Here is a 20206-nt window from a genome sequence, read left to right as displayed (position 1 = left end):
GCAATATATCTAAGCAATATTCAACTCAGTTATCTTACACTCATCACCACGTTGTTGGCTCTTCCACAGAAGAAGTGAGCTCTTCCACAGAAAACCAGGCAGGGCTTATCTTGTGCATCCATATCCACAGAAATCTTGGGCATGCCATTGTGTTTTTTCCATATCTTAATGTTTTAATTATTGTTTACTCTCTGCAAACTGGAAGATGCCCAACACAAAGCTTGGGATATTTCCATGGTGATCTCTTCTTCCCAAGTGCCCCCACAAGCTGGCAGGGACCATCAGTGCTGCTCTGGAGCTAAAGGCACTTGGAAGAGCTTTTAGATTTTCTGGAGCACCAGCTTGCTAAGCCTATAAATACCCAACTGTTCTCATCTCATTTCATTCATGGTAACTGAGCTCTGCACAGCCCCTGGCAGCACACGCAGGGCTTGGAGCTGAGCAGAGAGAACAGAGCCTTGGAAGAACAAAACAGGGGCTTCCCAGGAGGAGGGGGTTCGGTGGAGGCTGTTAAACAGGGCCCATGCATCTTTGCATCTCTCTGGGCTGTCAGCATTTCCACACTCCCACATCCATTTTCTCACCATCCCAGAGCTGCCAGTACTCATTTGCTCTCTGGCATCTGTTGCTGGCATGAAAATGGCCCAAGATGCCAAGTGGTGGCACGGGGGTGACATTTCCTGTCAGTCAGTCCATGCCACCCCTCTCTTTTTGAGTTCTCTTCAGAGACCCTCCTTCTCGTGCCCCTCTGCCTCCTGAAGAATGAAACCCCCTGAAGCCCTGCACACTTTATCCTGCCTGGATCACAGCAGCTTCTCCACTCCCCTCAGAGGAGCAGGATTTACATTTCACTGAATGAATAAGGTTTGCAGAGCTGCTCTCTGCTCATCTCCCAGGGCTCTGTGTCTGCATCCTGGCTGCCTGCTGCCAGCAGTCAGTCCCAGTGCTGCTCTCCTTCAGAAGGAATTGACACTTCCTTCATCTCACTGCAAAGCTTTGGGGAGGAAAAATGTATGTTAAGTAGGTGTCATTGCCTTGATCCATTTTCCAGACCAGGGGAAGAAATACAGTGCATTCTGGTGAACATTTTAGAAATAAAAGGAGCAAGAATGGGGAAGGAAATATCCACAGGCAATATTTTTTAAAGTGGCAAGAAAGCAAAGATGGATTTTGCTGCAAGTACAGTGCAGTAGCAGAACAGAAAAATACAAAGTGATATTCAGAGATATGTAGAGATACAGGTATTTTCTTTATGGGGACCAGCTCCACCCCTGCAGTTGCCCTTGTTGGAGGTCCCTGTGAGTGCCCTGCCAGGAGAAGGACAAGCTGTGAAAGAACAATAAAGTATTGCTGATGCAAAGGTGCTCAGCATGAAAATATTATGAAGCACCAGCAGTGGTTTTGGCATCTCCTGGTCCATTCATAATGAAAACTGGTCTGTATCCAACCAGCTTGGTTCTCATTGGTGCAGCACCAGAATCCTCAAAAGAGTGGAGGATTAGGAGCCCTCAGTATAAACAGCAATTCACCTCCAAGGCCTCCATCTCATGTCTCTCTTGATTAGTGTGATTTTATCTGACTGTCAGTAAAAAAGCAGAGAGAAAAATATCCTCCCACTCAGCAAATGCAGTTAGAAAATCCTTCCTCGTGGTTACAAAGGGGCTGATTTATTCTGTGGATTTATTTGACAGCACCTGTTAGAGACCAAAGAAGTTGTGGAGCTGCAGGGGATTATCCTGATTGCTGTTTGTTCCCAGAGGAGTTTGTTCAGTGCAATCTGAATTAATATTTGAATATTGCAGAACTGCTCAAGGAGCACCTTCAGGGAGGCTCAGGAGTCAGCAACAAGTCAGGAATGGGCAGTTTCACAGCAGCAGCAGCTGGGGATGAACTTTCAGGTTTAGAATCAATGAGAATGCATGGCTGCAAGTCCAGTGGAGAGCAGGGATGGATCTTAGAATTGTGGAATTGGTGAGGGGGAAAATGCTTTTAAGAGACCCTTGAGGCCATTTGTTCCCCCAGCACTGCCAAGGCCACCACTAACCCATGTCCCCAAGTGCTGCATCCACACAGCTGTTAAATCCCTCCAGGGAAGGGAATGCCATCCTTGCCCTGGGCCAGGGCTGAAGAGCCCTTCCCATGGAGAAATGTTCCCTGATATCCCTGATATCCAATCTCAATGTCCTCTGGCACAGACTGAGGCTGTTTCCTCTTGTCCTCTCACTTGTCGACTGGGAGAAGAGACCAACCCCCCCTGGATCCCCCCTCCTGTCAGCTCTCAGAAAAGGGACCAAAATTCCCATTATGAGGGAAGACAGCTTCAAGGCAGTCAGGTACATCAATACCACTAGCAGGTGGAAAGTCTGAATTTCATGAAATCCAATTGATTTGGCACTTCTGTGAGTCAGGCTTTTTTTCTCCAAACACATTAAATTGTGGCTTTTCCCACTGTATTCCCAAGACTTGCAGCAAAGAAATAATTGTGGTTACAAAATATGGATTAATTAAGAACCCTGGGGAGTTGGAAAGGCAAAAAGAGGTTGCCAGTGTGTCACTGCTCCTTTGTTTGAGTTGTGAGCAGCGAGCAGTGCCACCTCCCCAAGGGCAGGATCAGAGCAACAAGAGCTTGGAGCAGAGCTTGGCTTCAGGGAGCTGCCTGGAGGAGCTGGGAGAGCCCCTCTCCCCTCAGGACAACATGCAGGGCCTTGTGGAAACAATTCCATCTGCCTGTTGGGCTGTGAGGTCACAGGGATGGCTTTCACAGCCCTGGAATCATCAGTGGCTTCATCTTCTGTGCTCCTTGCTACTGATGATTTGGGAGCTCCAAGAATCCCACATTAAATACATATTCAATATGGTTTTTTCCCTTTGGGACACAAGCAGAGAGTGCTGGCAGTGTCACTGTGTTAGAACAGAGGAAGAAACTGAAAAAGCTTTTCCAAAAGAAAAGTGCAAAGGAGGCCATTAATAACTTGCAGTTTGTTTTTGCTTTGTGGCTGACAAACCTCAGAGGCTTCTGTCCCTCCTCACTCCTCACACAGACTGCTCGAGCTGGATGTGCTTTGTGGGAGCCTGGGGGTGCTCAGCTGCTTCTAAAGGCAGAGAGAACCATTTTACAGGTCTCACATTTCATAAGGTTGGTGCCCAAATGAATTCCCACAACCAGGAACAAGCAGAGAGCCACAGTTTCCTGCAGATCTACAGGAGGGATTTTCCCATTCCCCCTTGGTGCCTGGAACAGGTGTGTATCCTTCCACAGGGGATTCCCACACCATCTGTGGGGTGTGTGGAGAGTGTTCACAGCCCCCAGCCACCCTGGGCAGGGCTGAATTCCTGGCACTGCAGCTTCTCCTCCAGCTCCAGAAGAGCTGAGGGCACCAGTGCCACCTTTGAGTGGCTCACAGGTGGTCTGTATTGCCATCAAACCCAGCCCAGCAGAGGAAATTCACTGCTCCTTTGCAGAGCCAGCAAAGTTGTGATGCCAGTACATCTTCCTCTTTTGGAACATAATAACTGGCATCACAAATCACCTTTGACAGATATTCTGTTCCCCCTTAGAGCACTTTGTATGTGGAAATGGGACAGTTTGCACTGCATCCCTGTTCTTTCCTGGTTTGCAGTGGGCAGGTCTGTAGCTGTTGGCTTTGCAGGCAGCTTTACCCATCCCACCCCTGGTGGAGCAAAGCTGTGGGAATTTTCCCAAAGTGCTGCTCAGCTGGAATCTTCAGGAATGGCCACACAGAGGCCAGACAGGTGAATTAAGGATAGAAAATTAAGGATAGAAATTTCAGCTTTTCATTTCCTGTCTTCTGCTGGAACACAACACTGATTCTGTTTTATTTCTCTGCTCCCTTTGAGCTCCCATTCTGACCTTCTCAGCTAACATGGAAACAAAATCCCAGGGCAGCAGGCAATTAGAAGTGTTAATCAGGGGGAAGGCTGACTCTGCTGACTCCTTGTGCACATCATGGGTTTGAGATGCTGCAATTAGAGCAGCTGAATTATTGATAGGAGCTGAATGTCACTGAAGTGCCACGAAGGTGTCACTGCCCTGGTGACACTGGGGGAAGGGGAGGGTTTAAACCTCCTGCAAATCCCCATGAGGTGGATTTATAGGATATCACATTGCTGAGGAGAGACATGGCACTGCTCCACAGCTCTTGGAATTTCAAAATGCCCAAGACTTCTTGCCCAGACACATGATTGCCATCAGCTTATGAGGGATGAGTCAGAACAGGTCACTGTCCCCAAAATCAGCAAAAGTTCCTTTAGTTAATCTCAGGTGATCTTGTTTTGTGGGGTTGGGCTGAGAACTCGTTTGAAAGCAGCAGAGATGGTGATGTTTGAGCTGCCAAATCTTGTGTATTCCTGGAGCAAGATGGGGAGAGGAAGGGTGACAGCCCTTTGGGTGTTGCAGGAGCCATCCTCTGCTTCAGGCTGGTCCTGATGCTTCCCTCTGGTTATGGACACCAAACCTCATCTCATGTTCTTGTGTGGAATCCTGAAGAATTTTCCATAATCTTCCATATTTTCCATAATTTTCCATAAAAATACTGATCAATATGTCCAGTATTTTGGGTCACTAGTGGCCTGCTGTGGTTTCTAGTGGCAGACACCTGGATCCCCAAAGCTCTTTTTTAGGATCACTCCAATTCAGTGTATCAATCCAGTCTTTATTTTTGGGATCTCTTGTCCTCAATGGCCCAAGACATTATGTCCAAATTATTTCCCAGTGATAATTATATGCACAGTTTATACTGGGTCTTTTAAAACACTCTTTAAACCATTGAATTGAAATAATTTCCACTTGGATTAGCACCAAAAAATGAGTATTTAATTGTAGCTACCTTATAAATGAATGGCAGTAGTTGGGAAGAGCATCAACAAAAACCAGCCAACAGCAGCTCCACAAACAGCTGAAAAATCAATGGAAGAGCTGTTTCCTTCAGGGGGATGGCTTGGAGTGCATTTCTGTCTACAAAGGGACATTTCTGAAGGCACATTTCCCTTGAAATTCTTTCAAGGACTCCTTTACTAATTCAGAATATTAATTCCCACTTTTGTGCTGCCTGTTGTCACTAATGTACAGCTGCTCTCCATTTGTCCCTTAGACCTTCAGAACTTGATTCCTCCATTTGCTCCCTGGGTTTTCTTGTGATATTCTGTATTTTACTCTTCTCCATCTTCCTCTTGGAATTGCTGAAAGTAAATTGAGCATAAAGCTGGCAGAGATTTTCAGCAATGGATGAATCCAGCAAAAGCCAATGATTACTCAGAATTTTCAACATTGATCACAAAACATATCGAAGTTTGGTGGAAAAAAACTCTTGGAAAAAACTCTTGCCTTGGTGTAGAATTGCCTGAGGGTGTCTGAGGGAAACATCCCTCAATTACCAGCCCAGAAGTGACAATGACTGGATCAATCTGTTGTGGCTGAAAGATGATTGCAGGAAAAATTACAGTCTGGCTCAAAAAATATCACTGCAATGAAAGGAGAACTTTTACCAGTCGAGTGAGTTTTGAAATGAGAAGAAAAATAAGAATTGAGTGACTTATTCTGTCCACAAGGACTGTGATTGTGCAAAGGGATGATGTGAAAGCGAAGTGTCTGAGCCTCAGCAGAATAATTCTTTATTCCCTCAATTTGGCAGAGCAGAAATAGAAACATTAAAGAGGAATAATGTAAATGGCATTGTCAGGATTTCCAAAATAAATTCAGCTCTATCAATTTTTCTTCAAATATATTTTTGATTAGTTTCTCAAGGACTGCTGGTGCCCAGGATGCACCATTGCTGCAGGTGCCAAATTGAATCAATTTTTTAATAAATCCATTTAAATTGTAGCTTCTGAATTATTGGATGCATTCACTATCCTCACTTTGACATTGTTTCCTGAGGATCCAAACAGAAGAATTTTATTCCTATTCTAACTTCATTCAGCACAGCCTGTGTCAAGGTGTGTGGAATGGTTTCTGTTTCCTGCTGTCTCTGGATTTGCCATCTCCTCTGCCCAGGCAGCATCAGGGCTTTGCCATGAGCTGTCAGAAAACTGTGGGGAAACCCAGGACATTTTCTGCCAGGCTGACAATGGGGATTGTTCAGCCTGGAGAAGAGAAGGCTCCAGGGAGAGCTCAGAGCCCCTGCCAGGGCCTAAAGGGGCTCCAGGAGAGCTGGAGAGGGACTGGGGACAGGGGATGGAGGGACAGGACACAGGGAATGGCTCCCACTGCCAGAGGGCAGGGCTGGATGGGATATTGGGCAGGAATTGTTCCCTGTGAGGGTGGGCAGGCCCTGGCACAGGGTGCCCAGAGCAGCTGTGGCTGCCCCTGGATCCCTGGCAGTGCCCAAGGCCAGGCTGGGCAGGGCTGGGAGCAGCCTGGGCTGTGGAAGGTGTCCCTGGGGCAGTGGAAGGTGTCCCTGCCATGGCAGGGGTGGAATTGGAGGATCTTCAAGGTCCCTTGCAGCCCAAACCACTCTGGGATTCTGTGGATGCCCTCTGTGATGCAGGATGTAGCCAGAGTCTCACTTAAGGCTTTCAGTGACATGTGGGAATATCTGTGACTAGGGGAGCCTGCCAGCTTGGCACAGCTGACTGGAGTTTGAGGGACAGCCTGGCAGAGCCTGCAATCCCTCAGCCTGTGCCACCATTTGGGCTGTGTGGGTTCTGAGGCAGCAAACAGAACTGAGGAGTTTTTGGGAAGCAGCAGGGACATCTGAGCTTCTTCCCTTGTGCACCAGCAGCTCCCAGACCTGGCAGCTCAGTTCAGAGCAGGGCTGGACTCCAGTGCTTGTCCTGGACATCACCTTCACTGTAGCTTTGGGAAAGGGAGAGTGGAAAATAGCAACACCTGAGGGGCTGAGCTGGCTGTGCCCTTTGTGTCTCTCTGAGTGTGACAGCCAGGGCAGGTGAGGGCTCCTGGGAGGTGAGCTGTGATTATCCACTGAGCTCCAGAGCCTTCAGCTCACTCCAGGAACTCCTTCAGCCCCCATAAAATACCATTTGCTATGAAAACAGACAGTGTTAGCCAAAAGGGAGTCCTGAAGGATTCCCCCCAAGGTTGTTGCTGCTCCTGCTGAAATAACCAAGCTCTGCAGAGGTGTTTGAACTTAAGGGGATCTTTTGCTGTGGAATAAGGTTGCTCTGTGGAGGATTTGATGGGCTTAAAACACATCAAAAGCAGTGAAATTCTCAGGCGTATGAGTGACCTGTGCATTCCCCAGCACACTGCTGGCCTCCACAGTGATTCCCTGTGAATCCAGGGGGGTTTGGTGAGGGGGAGCAGGAGGAAGGCCCAGCTGAGCTGCCCTGCCCACAGGGAGCAGAGGGGTGAGGGACACTCAGCTGAGCTCTGGCAGTTCCACAGCCCTGCAGAGCATTTGGAGCCATGTGCACTCCTGTGCTGGCTGCTTGGGATGGGTGGAGGAGCTTTTATTGAAGGGCACTGGATGGGAGCTGAAGATTCTTGACTCTGGAGTGAGCAATGAAGCGTTATCTTGCTGTACTGAGCTTGTCCCTGTGGCGTCATTTTGTGACATCAGTGCTGTGGTATCAGAGTTGTGATATCAGTGTTGTGATATCAGAGTTGTGGTATCAGTGTTGTGACTGAGTTGTGCCTGTCCCTGAGTCAGTGGAGTCCCAGGATCACGGGGAATGTCTCCTCTCTCCTCTGCCCTTCCCTTGGCATTCTGGGCAATGTCTCCTCTCTCCTTGCCCTTCTCCTGCCCTTCCCTTGGCAGCACCCACTCCAGGACATGCCAGGTTCCTGGCAGTGAAACCAGGGAGAAACCAGAATTCTCAATCCTCTGTATCCAACAGCAACACTGCCCTGGCAGTTTCATCGTCACAACTGATTGTTCTCAGGGATTTTTTTTTTTTATACTTTTGGGTGTATTTGGACTTAAAAACCTTTCCAAACATGCTGAGCTGACTGGCTGGTGGATCCCCATCAGCTCTGTCCCCTGGAGATCCTGGTGTGGCACTGGAGTCCTGCAGCAGCAGTGCCAGAGGCAGCTGGCTCGTGGCTCCCAGTGAGTCAAAACAACCATAAAGTCAAATGGTTGACTGGGATCAGTCAACCAAGTATGTCTGGGGCAAGTCACCTAAACAATCCCAGTAAATCCACCCCACTGCATTCCTTAAAACAAGCAAAAATGTATTTGCTCTGGTGCCAAGCACACTTCCTTTTGTCCTAAATTCCCCCTGCACTTTGTTCTGACAAATATAAATGTAGCTCTTTATTTGCCTTTTAAGTTTTTATTGACAATGTTGTCGGTGTTCCCCTCCCATCTCCAGCAGAGGAATTCAGCCTTTCAGACTGAAGATGAAAACAGGCTTTAGTGAGTGGGATTGCTGGGGTTTCCCACTTTAAAGAGGCAAGGCAGTTTGTTTGCTGCTCTTTTGCTGGTGGCTCAGTGCAGCAGAGGAGTCCTCCCTCCTCTCACACTTCTCAGGGGCTGCTCTGGTCCAGCTTTATGGAGTCCTCTCCCCTGCTATCCTGGAGACAGCAGTGAGTGTCCTTGGAAGAGGTTGAGCAGAGCTGCAAGAGGGACAGACTCTCAGGAGGTCTCAGCTTTTCTTTCAGCTGCATGAGCTCCTCAGAATGGCTCACACCCAGCATCTCTCAGGGATCATGGTGCTCAGAGAAGAGGAATTCCCTGTTGTTTTAGTGGAAGCTGCTGGATACTGAGGAGTAATGAAAATCGGTCCTTAGGGTGGCAGAGGAAATTTGTTGTGTCTGACTAATGAGTCAGTAACAGCAGGCTGATCATTCCCAAGGCAGGGCAGGCAGATGGTGTGACTGGAGAGGTTCTGAGTGCAGCACACCAAGAGCCTTCAGCCCCTGCTCCCAGTAACTCCAGTTCCTTCCTGTCTCTGCCCACTTTGCCCAAGGCTGTGCTCATTCCTTCCTACAGCCCCCTCAGTGAGAAGTAAAAGGGTTGTACTTTTCTACAGCTCCCAGCCCTTCCATGGTTAATTATTTTAATTAACTAATCTGTTCAAAACATCCAGAGCCCGTTGAGCCATCTGGACAGATTCAAGTCACATATTTGTATTCCTGATGTGCTGATTAAATCCTTCCGTTTGCTCCAAGCCCTCAGTGCAGCCAAATGTGCCCCTCCAAAGCTGCTTCACACAAACAGCTCAGGGGGTTGGGGGTTGGATTTGTGGGGGAAAGGTTGTTTTTAGCTTTGGGAGAGGTGTGCTGGAACCCTGGTGTTGGCACAGCCCTGAATCCCACAGTACTTTGGGCTGGGAGGGACCTTAAAGCCCATCCAGTGTCACCCCTTGCCATGGGCAGGGACACCTTCCATGATCCCAGGCTGCTCCAAGCCCTGTCCAACCTGGCCTTGGGCACTGCCAGGGATCCAGGGGCAGCTGAAGGATTGCTCTGGCACCAGGCAGGAGATGAGCAGAGGGCCCAGGGCTGGGGTCTGTACAGAGCTCTGTGAAAAGCTCTTACCGTCATCATCCCTTCCTGGGGGTGTCATCCCTGTGTTGAGAAGCAGGAATCCTGGGACTGAGGTTATGGGTATTCCCTGCCATGGAAATTCCCTAATTACCAGCAAGGCTTGGAAAAATAAAAGGCCAAGACAAATCTCTGGCTGGGTCAGGAAGATTTAAACTGCTAAAAATTGGATTTACCAGAGAGGCTGAAGTATCTGGGGATGCTGTTGGTACATCAGCACTTGGGACACCTGGAATGGGGAAGGAATTTCAGCCTCTCCAGCCACGTGGCCTTTGGTATCAAGAACAATGACGTGCAGAGGAGATTTCCTCTCCTCCTGTGCCCTGATTGGAAGGAAACTTTACAACATCCATCTCAGAAGGGGTTATCTTGTCGTGGAATTCATTTTACAATAAAACTGTCTGGGTTTTTACACATACTGTTGACCTTTAATTGGTATATGAACCCATAACTCCTGGGCTCCCAGTTTTATACAGGGCAGGATGGATCAGTGCAATTCCTCAGCTTGCGAGTTGTGTGAGCTTTAATGACTCTGCCTTAATTTAAATAAGATAATCTTGGCTTTTGCAAGGGAGCTGAGGCACCTGGAGGACACCTTTTGCAAGAGCAGGCAACTGAGCTAAGAGAACTCTCCTGCCTGGGTGTCTCTCCCATGGCAGAGCTCCTCCTTTACCCCCTGGCACCCAGGATTTGGGGGGTGGAAAAGCTTTTAAACCTCTCAGAGGAAAACTCATCCAGCACCAAAGTGCCCCAAACACTGCAGCCACTTCAGGCTGGTTGATGGACGCTTACCCAGTGGTGATTCCACCACTCCTGGAAACATAAAACATGTGAATGTGGCACTTGAGGACATGGGTTAGTGGTGGCCTCAGCATGATGGACTTGATGGCCACAAACATCTTTTCTAACCTTAACAATTCCATGATTCTGTGATTTTTTCCAGCCTCATTCTTTCCATGTGTCAGAGCCAAACCCAAGTCTCTCGGTGGTGGTGGCTGTTGGGATGAAGGGCTTGGCTGAGCTGGATCCCTGTGGGTTCCTGTCATAGACATCTTTTGTGAAAAATCCTTTCTTGGGATTTTTCCCCCTTCTGAGAAGCTGTGGCCTCAGCAACAAAGTGTAAACAATGGTTATCTGCTGCTGTGGAATGCAGCAGGTGGATCCGTGATTGGTCTCCTGTGGATGTTTGGATTTACTGACCACTCACGGCAGAGCTGCTCTCGCTCTCTGCTGAGACACAGATCTTTGTTATCATTCTTTTCTATTCTTAGCTTAGCCAGCCTTCTGAGAGCTTTCCTTCTATTCTTTTTAGTATAGTTATAATGTAATATATATCATAAAATAATAAATCAAGCCTTCTGAACATGAGGTCAACATTCTCATCTATCTCTCACCCTGAAAACCCTTGTGACCACTGTCACAGGTTCCCCCTCACAGGATCCTTGTTCCCTGCAGGTAAACGGCCACCTGGACTACATGAAGCAGATGGACACAATCCTAAAAGCCGTGGGCATTAAAACCAAGGACTGCCAGCTGGAAGAGAGGGGCAGTGGCAGTCTGTTTTCCCCTCAAGCCAGGAAATCCCAGCGGGCAGCTGGCAGCGAGGCTCGGGGAGAGGAAAACACCAGGAAAGAGGAGGAGGATGAGGCTGGGAGTGAGGCTCTCCCAGCTGGCTGTGCTCACCGACAGAATCCCTCCAGCTCTGCCCTGGGAGAGCCCTCTGCTCCCTGCCCAGACTGCTCACACAGCACAGACAGCAAGGACCAGGCAGTGGGGAAAGGAGCAAACTAGGGCAGAGCAGCTCAGCCAGCACAAAAACCGCTGTCAGCACACCCGTGGCTCCGGGATTCCCAGAGGATGGAGCTGCAGCTGCAGTTTGCAGCCCCTCCGGAGCAAAGTGTGGCACTGCCGTGGCACCGGATCAGAGGCTCGGAGCAGCCGCCCACGGCACCTCCCCGAGGCGGGAGAGGGCACATTCCTGCCTCAGCCTGCCCTGCTCCAAGGAATCCGAGCCAGATCCCATCCAAATCCTCGCAGGAAGCAGCTGCGCCCCTCGGCACCGTGTCCCTGCTGCGACTGGGGGAAGCAGGTGGCTCTGAGGGGATTTTAAACATTTCACAGAGAAGGGTTCATTATAGGAAATTAAAAACAATTCTCCACTGGAGATGAGTTTGGTTTGAGGATCTCAGGGGTGTTCCAGGCTCTACCTGCCCCACTCTGGACAGATGTGGATCTGCTCACCAGCCCTGCTGACCAGGAGGGGAAAGGCTGGGGCTGCCAGGCTTCCTTCCCTGCCTGCTGCAGGTTTGCTGCCAGGCCTCAGGCACTTTCCCAAATCCAAGATGGTTTCCCTGTCTCCAGGCTGAGGTTGGTGGGTGTTGGAGGCCCTGTTAGAAACATGTTTGGGACCCTGGGGGAAAGCAGCAGGAAAACCAGGGGGGTTTTTGATGGTTTATGAAAATCCCGGGTTCTCCAAGTCAGCAACCCACTGAGACTTTCCTTTTGTGTCCCACAGACATCTCCAGCCTTAAAAGCTCCATCCAGACATATTTTTAATTGGCTTAGAATAAAACCAATACTTGGCACAGGATAAACATGGATCTGTTTGATTTCTACCTCCTTCCATAAAAGTGAGTTGGCTCCACTCTCTTCATCCCCAGTCTCAGAGCAGAGGGAAGGACCCAGCCCTACATTCCCTGCCAGCACAGCTCCAGAATGATCCACATCATGTGGATCATGTGGATCATGTGGAAGATGTGGGAATGATCCACATCTTCCACAAAAGCCCCTTTTCTGGCCAGTGTTGCTGCTGAGCCCAGGCAAGTGCCTCAGGCAGGAGTGTGGCAGGAGGGTGATCACACTCTGGGGTTTTATGCTTTGCCACAAGAGAGGGTTCAAACTCTTCCACCCCCATCTGGGGGTCCTGTAGACTCATGAGAGGGAAATACTGGGATTGCACCTTCCAGTTTTGGTTCATACAGGGCTCTCCCCCTCCTCCCCACTGACCCAACAGCCATGTTAATCCCCCTCCCATTCCCAGCTTCCTGCAGACCTTACCTGCAGATCATTCCTCGTGGAGTCAGGCTCAGCTGGGTTTGGGGTGATGCTGTGACCCAGCAAAGCACCGTGGTTTGGATGCAGTGCCTGGCAATTCCTGTCCCTAAATCCATCATCCCAGGGGCTCAGACCTGCCCAGCTCTGCCCTGAGGGGTGCCTTGCTGCGGAGATGGGAGGGACTGGCTGTGGGATCCCACAGGGTTGGGGCTGTTCAGCCAGCTGCTGTTGGTGCTGCAGGATTGGGATGGGATTCTCTGCTCATCCAAGGCTTTGTCCACAAGCAAACACCCAATCACACAGAACTGCCTGCATGAGACAGGAAAGAATTATTGCTTTTGAACATTTGGCTTGAAGAGGTGACTCTCCCTCTCTCTCTGTCCATTTCCCAAGGCTGATTTGGTGCCTAACACACTTCCAGACTCCACAGTACCTTTTTCTGCTCCTTTTTAACTCGGGTTGTAGTCCAAGCTTGTATTTATATTAAGCCATTGTGGGAAGATGCACATCTTGATCTGGGTGCTCAACACCAGCCCCAAGCTCCATCTGTGGCAAAATTCATTGAACAGTTTGAGGTTTGAGCCTGTGCTTGGCCCTCAGTGTGTCCTGGTCACTCATCCCAAGGGATCTGTGGCAAAGAAATGCTGGGTTGGTCATACAAACTCCAGTTCAGTTCTGGGACACCTGTGGGCAACATGGAAAGAAAACTGAAAGTGGCCTGGCTTCTTCCAGCATCCTGTATCCAGGGATGCTCTGTGTCCATTTGGGTATCAGGGAGTTCGAGGAGAAGAGAACAGTCTTGGAATTAGGCAGAAGGCTTGGAGTGAAGGGTCCAGGGAGGGCACAGCAGCCAACTGCCAGCCCAAAGGCACTTGAGAAAGGATTTACTAAAATAATTTCTTTTATTGATTTTTTTAAGTGCCCACTTGTCACATTTACTCAGTGTTCCCTCTGCTTATGGCTCTGGGGGAGGGGGTTGGCATTGTCATTTAAAATACAATTTTCCTTTAGATTCTCATCTGAAGGAGGGAAAAAGTGTATTTTCTAACTGCATCATCAAGGATGTGATGGATTGTCAGAGGGAAGGGGGATGGTCCTGTGCCAGGAGTGGGCAGCTGTGGGATGGAGCTGATCCCATTGCTCCTGTGAGACACGCATGGAGCCACTGTGAGTCGCACCCCACACCCCCACTGAACACCCAGACATCAGTGTTGGACATTCTGCACCAAGCTCAGCCCCCACAGTGCAGCTCTGCGTGACAAACCACGGCGGTGTGCTGAGCTGGAGTGCGCTGTGTGACAGCAACCTGAGACAGACACAGCTCCAGCCAGGAGATCCAACCCCAGCTCCAGCCAGGAGATCCAGCCCCAGCTCCAGCCAGGAGATCCAACCCCAGCTCCAGCCAGGAGATCCAACCCCAGCTCCAGCCAGGAGATCCAACCCCAGCTCCAGGGAGGAGATCCAGCCCCAGCTCCAGCCAGGAGATCCAACCCCAGCTCCAGGCAGGAGATCCAACCCCAGCTCCAGGCAGGAGATCCAGCCCCAGCCCTAGGCAGGAGATCCAGCCCCAGCTCCAGCCAGGAGATCCAGCCCCAGCTCCAGGCAGGAGATCCAACCCCAGCTCTGGGCAGGAGATCCAGCCCCAGCTCCAGGGAGATGTGATGTTCATGGGCTGAAGCAGCCCCAAACCTCTTGCCCATGAGCCACAGGATGTTTTTCTACCACTCCCCCCAGTGCACTTGGAGGAGATCTGCTGAGCTCTGTGTGTGCACAGCCAAGGCTTGGCTTGAGGTTAGGGAGACACAGAATCTGGAATCCGAGGTTCAGACTCACCAGAGGTGGAAAGGCCACAGGAAGGGTTAGAGCATGGTGATGGTGAGCACAGGAGGGATGAAAGAGAGAGAGACAAAGCAGGTTAATTCAGCAGCCACACCTGCCTTTGCAGGGTTTGATCCTCCCTGTGACAGTGCTGGGGCCACCATCCCCTCCTTGAGCTGCACCGTGTGCCGGACCAGGGATCTGGGGAGATGGCTTGTGGCAAATCAGCTCCCTCAGGGTTTGTGTTGGGCCCTGGGATCCCTCCTGTCGCACAGAGCCGCGTGTGCCCGCTCAGGCCACGGGGGTGCTGAGCTCCGTGCCCGGGGGCTCCGTGTCCCAGAGGCTGACGGAGCGGGCGCCGGGGCCCCGCGGCGCCGGGGGCAGCCTGGGCTCGCTGCCCGGAGCCCCGGAGTCCATGGAGTCGGTCTCCGCCTGCAGGGTGAGCACGTTCTTGAGGGAGGTGGCGGCGCGGGCCGCGCTGTTGGAGTTCCTCATGGACAGGGAGATGGCGCTGGGCCGCGGCTCCGCCGGGCGCCGGCAGCAGGGCAGGAATTTGCCCATGGCCCTCTTGAAGTCCCTCATGAAGAGCGGGTAGATGATGGGGTTCATGGTGCTGTTGCAGTAGCCCAGCCAGGTGAGCACATCGAAGAATCCGGCCGGGACACAGTCACAAACTGCCTGGGGGACACAGCAGGGATCAGCAGCCTCCCGCCTCAGCCCCAGCCTGTAGCAGACTCCATGGAGCTCGCTAGGCCCCCATGGCGTACTGAGATTTAACAGTAGGAACTGCTGAGACAGCAAAATAGGCTCCTGTCTTCTGCCTCTTGAACCCTAGCTTATCTCTGTAACCCCACAGGCCACTTTCCCCCTAATCCTTACTAATGGGCAAGTTTAGATCCCCCTTTACCCTATAAAAAGGGGCAGTTTTAGCCCGTTCAGGAGAAGAAGAGCTGTCACTGGAACCCTTCACAGACACCTCAATAAACCATCGCTGTGGAACCACCAGGACCCTCCTCCTCCTCTCTCTCTGCTTCTACCCCCAGCCCTCTGGCGCTTTTGACAAGCACGAGCTGAAATCCTAAGAGAGCTGCTAATCACTAAAGAGCTGAAAATCACTTAGCTTGCCAAAGGTAGCCACGGCTTCCAGCAGCATTCGGGCACTCTGTGTCCAGGAGGGACTGATTTATCCAGACAGGACGGCCTTGCTCGGGGTTAAGCCTAATCTGAGGACCTGTGGGTCTTTTTCACCAACATTCCCCTTTCAGAGGAAACCTTCAAATCCTTTTTGAAGGGTTTTTTCCTTGCTGTTGCTCCCTGGGGAATTGCATCCTTGGTCCCAGAGGTCCAGCAAGACCTTCCGGTGCCTCCAATTGAACCCAGCTGGATTCCAAAGGGAAAACTTCTGGAAACCCGACATCAAGCCCTCGCAGGCTCTTACCTGAGCTACGTTGGTGACAAAGAAGGGCAGCCAAGCCACGAAGAACATGCCCAGGAGGATGCCCAGGGTCAGGCTGGCCTTCAGAGCCTTCTTGCTGTGCTTGTTGGTGAACCTCCTGCTCTCACTGCTGGCCAGGGGCTGGCTCGGGGCACGTGGGACCTGCAGCCAGAGACAGGCAGGGGTGGGCAGCTCTCCCTGGCACCAGCACTGCCCTCTGCTCAACAAAAGTGGCATTTGGTGCTCCAGATCCTGCAAAACCCCTGCCAGTAATTCCCTTCTCTGTTCAGGGCTTTGCAGACACCACGAGCCGGACACACACCACGAGCCCTGAAGCACAAATTAGGAAGGGGAAGCAATAGAAACCCTCAACACTAAGGGTATGATTTTATTTACTGTAAAATAGTGTGTTTGTCATTAGGCTGCTCTTTAGAGAAAAACCCAGCTCAGTCCATGTGAGGATAAAGCCTGCCCTAAACAGGCAGCTCCAGCTGCTGATTACAGCAGCAAACTAATTATGGTTTTAAAAGGAGGACATGAAACATTTCAGCCTCCAAACACCATAACCCAGCCCTCCGTCCCCTCCTGCAATCTAAAATTAAGTGATTATCTCAGCCCTCCCCTGTAATTAAATGATACCCTGTTGCAACTCAGCTTCCAGCCCAAAAAGAGAACAAAAATCTCAAAAATTAGATTAAGATGTAAAAGGTTAAAAGATGAATCTGAGGGTTCTCTGGCTGACGCCTTATTCCTCAGCCAATTTGGGTCTTCAAGGAACGTTTTGGGCCTCAGCTGAATGACAGGGGGATGGATGCTGCTCTTGCATGGCACAGCAAAGCCCTGAACATCCCCTGACTCTGTGGAGTCCAAAAACCTGGCAGCCTGTGAGGAAATAAACAATTTATGATATTGTGTGTTTATTCTTTAATTCTCCTTTTCCTTTTGACCGTCTGGTGCAGCTTATCACGTGTGGGAGAGCTGGCCGGAGTCCTGGCTCTGCTCTTGGAGAGAATAAACTCAATCAAGGTATTTAAAGGCAATTAAGTTTGCTTTTTCCCTGTAGGATATGAGGTCAATAAAGCCTATTACAGGGAATTAAAGCTGTTAGATTTAGTGGCAATTACCTTCTCCTGGAGAAATACAAACAAGTGCAGCCACGTTTTTGTTATAAAACCCACACACTCCGGTTCCACCGGCGAGCACACGAGGAGGGCTTTGGCAGCTCCTGTTATAGAGCAGGTAACAAAAATAGAAGCTTCTGTTCAAAATAAGGTGCTCTCGGGAATCTGGCATTTGCTATTAGTTAAAATCCTTCTCCCCCGTATGTCTCACACCCACCACGGCCAAGATTTGTGAGTGGAAAGTCAGATAAGATTAAACCCCTCGGGGATGACGCCAGCCAAGAGAGGGGGGAAACTGCGCTTATTTTGCACTGCTGAGCATTTTTGCCTGAATCTTATTTATTTCTCTGCTTGTGCTCACGCTCTTTCTGTGCTCATGAGCAGCTTCAGAGCTCTCCATTGCTGGGACAAGGCACGGGGCACCTCAGAGGATGTCAGCGAGGTGGATGTTGCCCAAAATCTTCCTCCCTGCAGTTGTCAAAGCTGGCTCCAGCCCCGAGGCCATCCAGGAGGCAGAAACAGCCCAGGCACCCAAATTGTGGGATCTGCCAGAGGTATCACGTCCCTGTGGGCTCCTTACCTGTGGCGTGGCCTCATCAGCAGTGGCCACGTTGGAGGCCAGGGAGGCCACCTGCACGGCCTGCTTGCGCGCCGCCAGCAGGATGCGGCAGTAGGTGAAGGAGATGGCGGCGGAGGGCAGGAAGAAGGTGAGGCAGGAGGCCACCAGGGCGTAGGGCAGGCTGACCCGCAGCCGGCACTGCTCCTCGTCCCCCCGGCCCCCCGTGACGTTCAGGGGCTGCACCTGGAACTCCAGCTCGTGCCAGCCCATCTTGATGGGCAGGAAGGAGGCCAGCGCGGCCAAGGCCCAGGCGGCCAGGACGAGCGCCAGCGCCCGGCAGGACGTCATGCGCAGCTTGTAGCGCAGCGGGGACGTGATCAGCAGGTACCTGTCCAGGCTGATGAGGCACAGGTTGAGGATGGAGGCGCTGCAGCACATGACGTCGAAGGAGGCCCAGAGGGAGCAGAAGTCCCCCCGCAGCACCCAGCGGCCGTAGAGCTGGTTGAGCATGGCCGGGGGCATCACCACCAGCCCCACCATCAGGTCCGACATGAACAGGGACACCAGGAAATAGTTGGAGGTGTTGCGGAGGGAGCGCTGGCTGACGATGAGGAGGATGAGGAGGAAGTTGCCCGCCGTGGTCAGCAGGATGATGAAGCAGAGGAAGGCGGCCACCCAGCTGCTGCCCACGAGCAGGGAGTGCTCTCCCAGCACGCTGGCATTGGGGGCCCCCAGGTCCCCCTCCATGAGGAGCCAGGGGCAGGGCTGGCTCTGGGCTGGGCACCTTCTCCAGCGTGGCCCGTGCTACGTGATCATCACCAGCGCTGGGGAAGGAGGATCATCTCTCTGCTCTGTGTCTGTCCTCCCTCCTCCTCTCCTCCTCCTCTCCCTCTCTTCCCCCACTGTCTCTCCTCACTGGCATTCAGGGCAGGCTGACATTCCCAGGAGCCGATCAGCAGCACCAAGGTTCCCTCCCCATTACTCACAGCAGTTCCTGTAAATCCCCCTGCTCTGGGGTGTCCCTGGATGCTGCTTCTGGACGCTGGGGACGAGCTGGAAGGCAGAGTTCCCAAGGTGCCAGGGATGGCAGGATGCTCTGGATACCCTGATGCTCTGGATGCGCTGGACCAAGGAATAATACAGCACCGAGATGCTCTGGATGCTCTGCACTTCAGCTGCTGGGGATGCTCTGCATCCCAGGATATCCCAGGTGCCAGGGCTGCTCTGTACCCAGGGTACCCTGGCCGCTGGGGATGCTCTGGACTCCAGGATGCTCCAGATGCTGGGGATGCTCCGGCCCCCCGAGGCTCAGCTGCCGCCCCCCGGCTGGGCTGGGCGCCCTGCAGAGCTCTGTGCCCGGGGTCCCGGAGCTCCTCCGCTGCTGCAGCCGGAGCGTCGGGAGCGGCAGAGCAGCCTCGGGCGAGGAGGACCGGGATGCTCCCGGCCGAGCCCGCCCGGGAGGAGGAAGATGCGGGGTGTGGAAGGGATCTCTGCCGCGGCACAGCAGCGTCCAGCCCACAGGGAGCGGTGGCAGTGGGTGTGTGCAGGTGCCAGCCCGACTTTCACCTGCTGCTCTGGATGCGCACAAAGGATGCAGAAATGCCGATCGAGGAGGTGGGGCTGGGGGGGAGAGGAGGAGATGAAATGGAAGCGCTAATGAAAACAGGGATCTGGACTAAACTCCACAAAGTGGCAGCCAGAGAGTTCCCGTTTCTGCCTTAAAGAGACAGCCCCGTGCTCTGCCATCCCTGCTGGAGACACCTGGGCCAGCAGCTCAGTGGCCAAACCCGGCTGGCAGCTCCGAGTTCCAGGCTCCACCCTCCACACTGGGCAGGAAAAAGCAAAATTTTGCAAAGTCAAATAAAACCACAACGAACAGCTGCCCACAACAGCCCCCAGGCAGCAGCCCCAGGACTCACTGGCAGATATTGCAGCAATCTGCAGCCAGGGATGGAGGAGCAGAGACAAGGGAGACCCTGGCCCCTCTGCCCCAGGGTTATTTGGAGTGGCTTGGGGCAGCCCAGCTCCCTGCCTGAGGGGCAGTCCTGGATGGCCCCACAGCAACAACGGAGGGGACCCAGCTCAGGAAACCCTTCTGAGTCTCTGTGTGCTGCTGGGGATTCTGTGCTGCCACCTCCATGCTCAGGGCAAACACCTCAGGGGGCTGGGCAGGGACTGCTTGGGGTTCTTTACTTACCCAGCTGCCCAAAGTTGGGGTTCTCCAACCAGTGGCTGTGATTTCTGCTGGGGCAGACCAGAACTGAGGGCAATGGCTCCAGCACAGACCAGAGCTGAGGGTGTGCTCCTGGCACCCACCCTGTGCTCCCAGGGCCAGCCCTGCCCTCCCCAAGTGCCCACTGGAGCTTTCCTTGGCACGCCTCCCTGGGCAGTTGTGCTGCAGATGTGTGGGTGAGAGCCAGCTGTGCACACCACACCCCCAGCCACCACCCCGGGACAGAAATCAGCCTCTTCACCACGTCCTGCTTTTCCAGTCACCTTTCCAACACATTTGTTGTGCTTTTCCCAGTGCCTGAATGGGCATTCCAGGCCTGGAAACCATCTGTGAGCAAGGCAGGGGAGGTGGAAGGCAGGGACCCAGACAAACACACACAGATTTATCCCCCCAGATCTCTGGGTCAGGCTGCCACTGGCAAACTGCTGCTGCCACTTGTGCCAGGACAAGCTCTGCTGCCCAGGACCCTCCCCTGGATGCTGCCACCAAACCTCCCTGTCCCCCTCAGTGTCACAGTGTG

At 52.2% G+C, this 20206-nt stretch overlaps 2 protein-coding genes across 2 annotated transcripts in view; one reads left to right on the top strand and one right to left on the bottom strand.

Moving 5' to 3' along the window:
- TMCO4 (transmembrane and coiled-coil domains 4) overlaps window positions 1-12060 on the top strand; it is a 36237-nt gene extending 24177 nt beyond the window's left edge. Inside the window, exon 13 of the mRNA XM_059487481.1 lies at window positions 10922-12060. Coding sequence (XP_059343464.1) covers window positions 10922-11257 — 336 coding nt within the window. The 3' untranslated portion in view covers window positions 11258-12060. The remainder of the gene's footprint in view (window positions 1-10921) is intronic.
- Window positions 12061-14629: 2569 nt separating this feature from the next.
- Window positions 14630-18200, bottom strand: HTR6 (5-hydroxytryptamine receptor 6). The gene is made up of 3 exons (XM_059487680.1): window positions 17475-18200; window positions 15777-16025; window positions 14630-15016 (listed from the first exon to the last, which is right to left on the bottom strand). Exons 1-3 carry the CDS (start codon window positions 18198-18200, stop codon window positions 14630-14632), a joined length of 1362 nt encoding a protein of 453 aa, XP_059343663.1.
- Window positions 18201-20206: the final 2006 nt, after the last annotated feature.

The sequence above is a fragment of the Ammospiza nelsoni genome, chromosome 22 (assembly GCF_027579445.1).
Source record: "Ammospiza nelsoni isolate bAmmNel1 chromosome 22, bAmmNel1.pri, whole genome shotgun sequence".
In the NCBI taxonomy this organism is placed as follows: Eukaryota; Metazoa; Chordata; class Aves; order Passeriformes; family Passerellidae; genus Ammospiza; species Ammospiza nelsoni.
Note: the sequence above shows the minus strand (reverse complement) of the source record. Positions and strands in the feature narration are given on the sequence as shown.

Excerpts from the sequence above, each read along its gene's own strand:
- HTR6 (XM_059487680.1), bottom strand. The coding sequence starts at position 18,200 with ATGGAGGGGGACCTGGGGGCCCCCAATGCCAGCGTGCTGGGAGAGCAC. Across the intron at positions 16,026-17,474 it reads CTGATGAGGCCACGCCACAG|GATCTGGAGCACCAAATGCC; the intron begins GTAAGGAGCCCA and ends GGGGTTTTGCAG. Across the intron at positions 15,017-15,776 it reads TTGTCACCAACGTAGCTCAG|GCAGTTTGTGACTGTGTCCC; the intron begins GTAAGAGCCTGC and ends TGTGTCCCCCAG.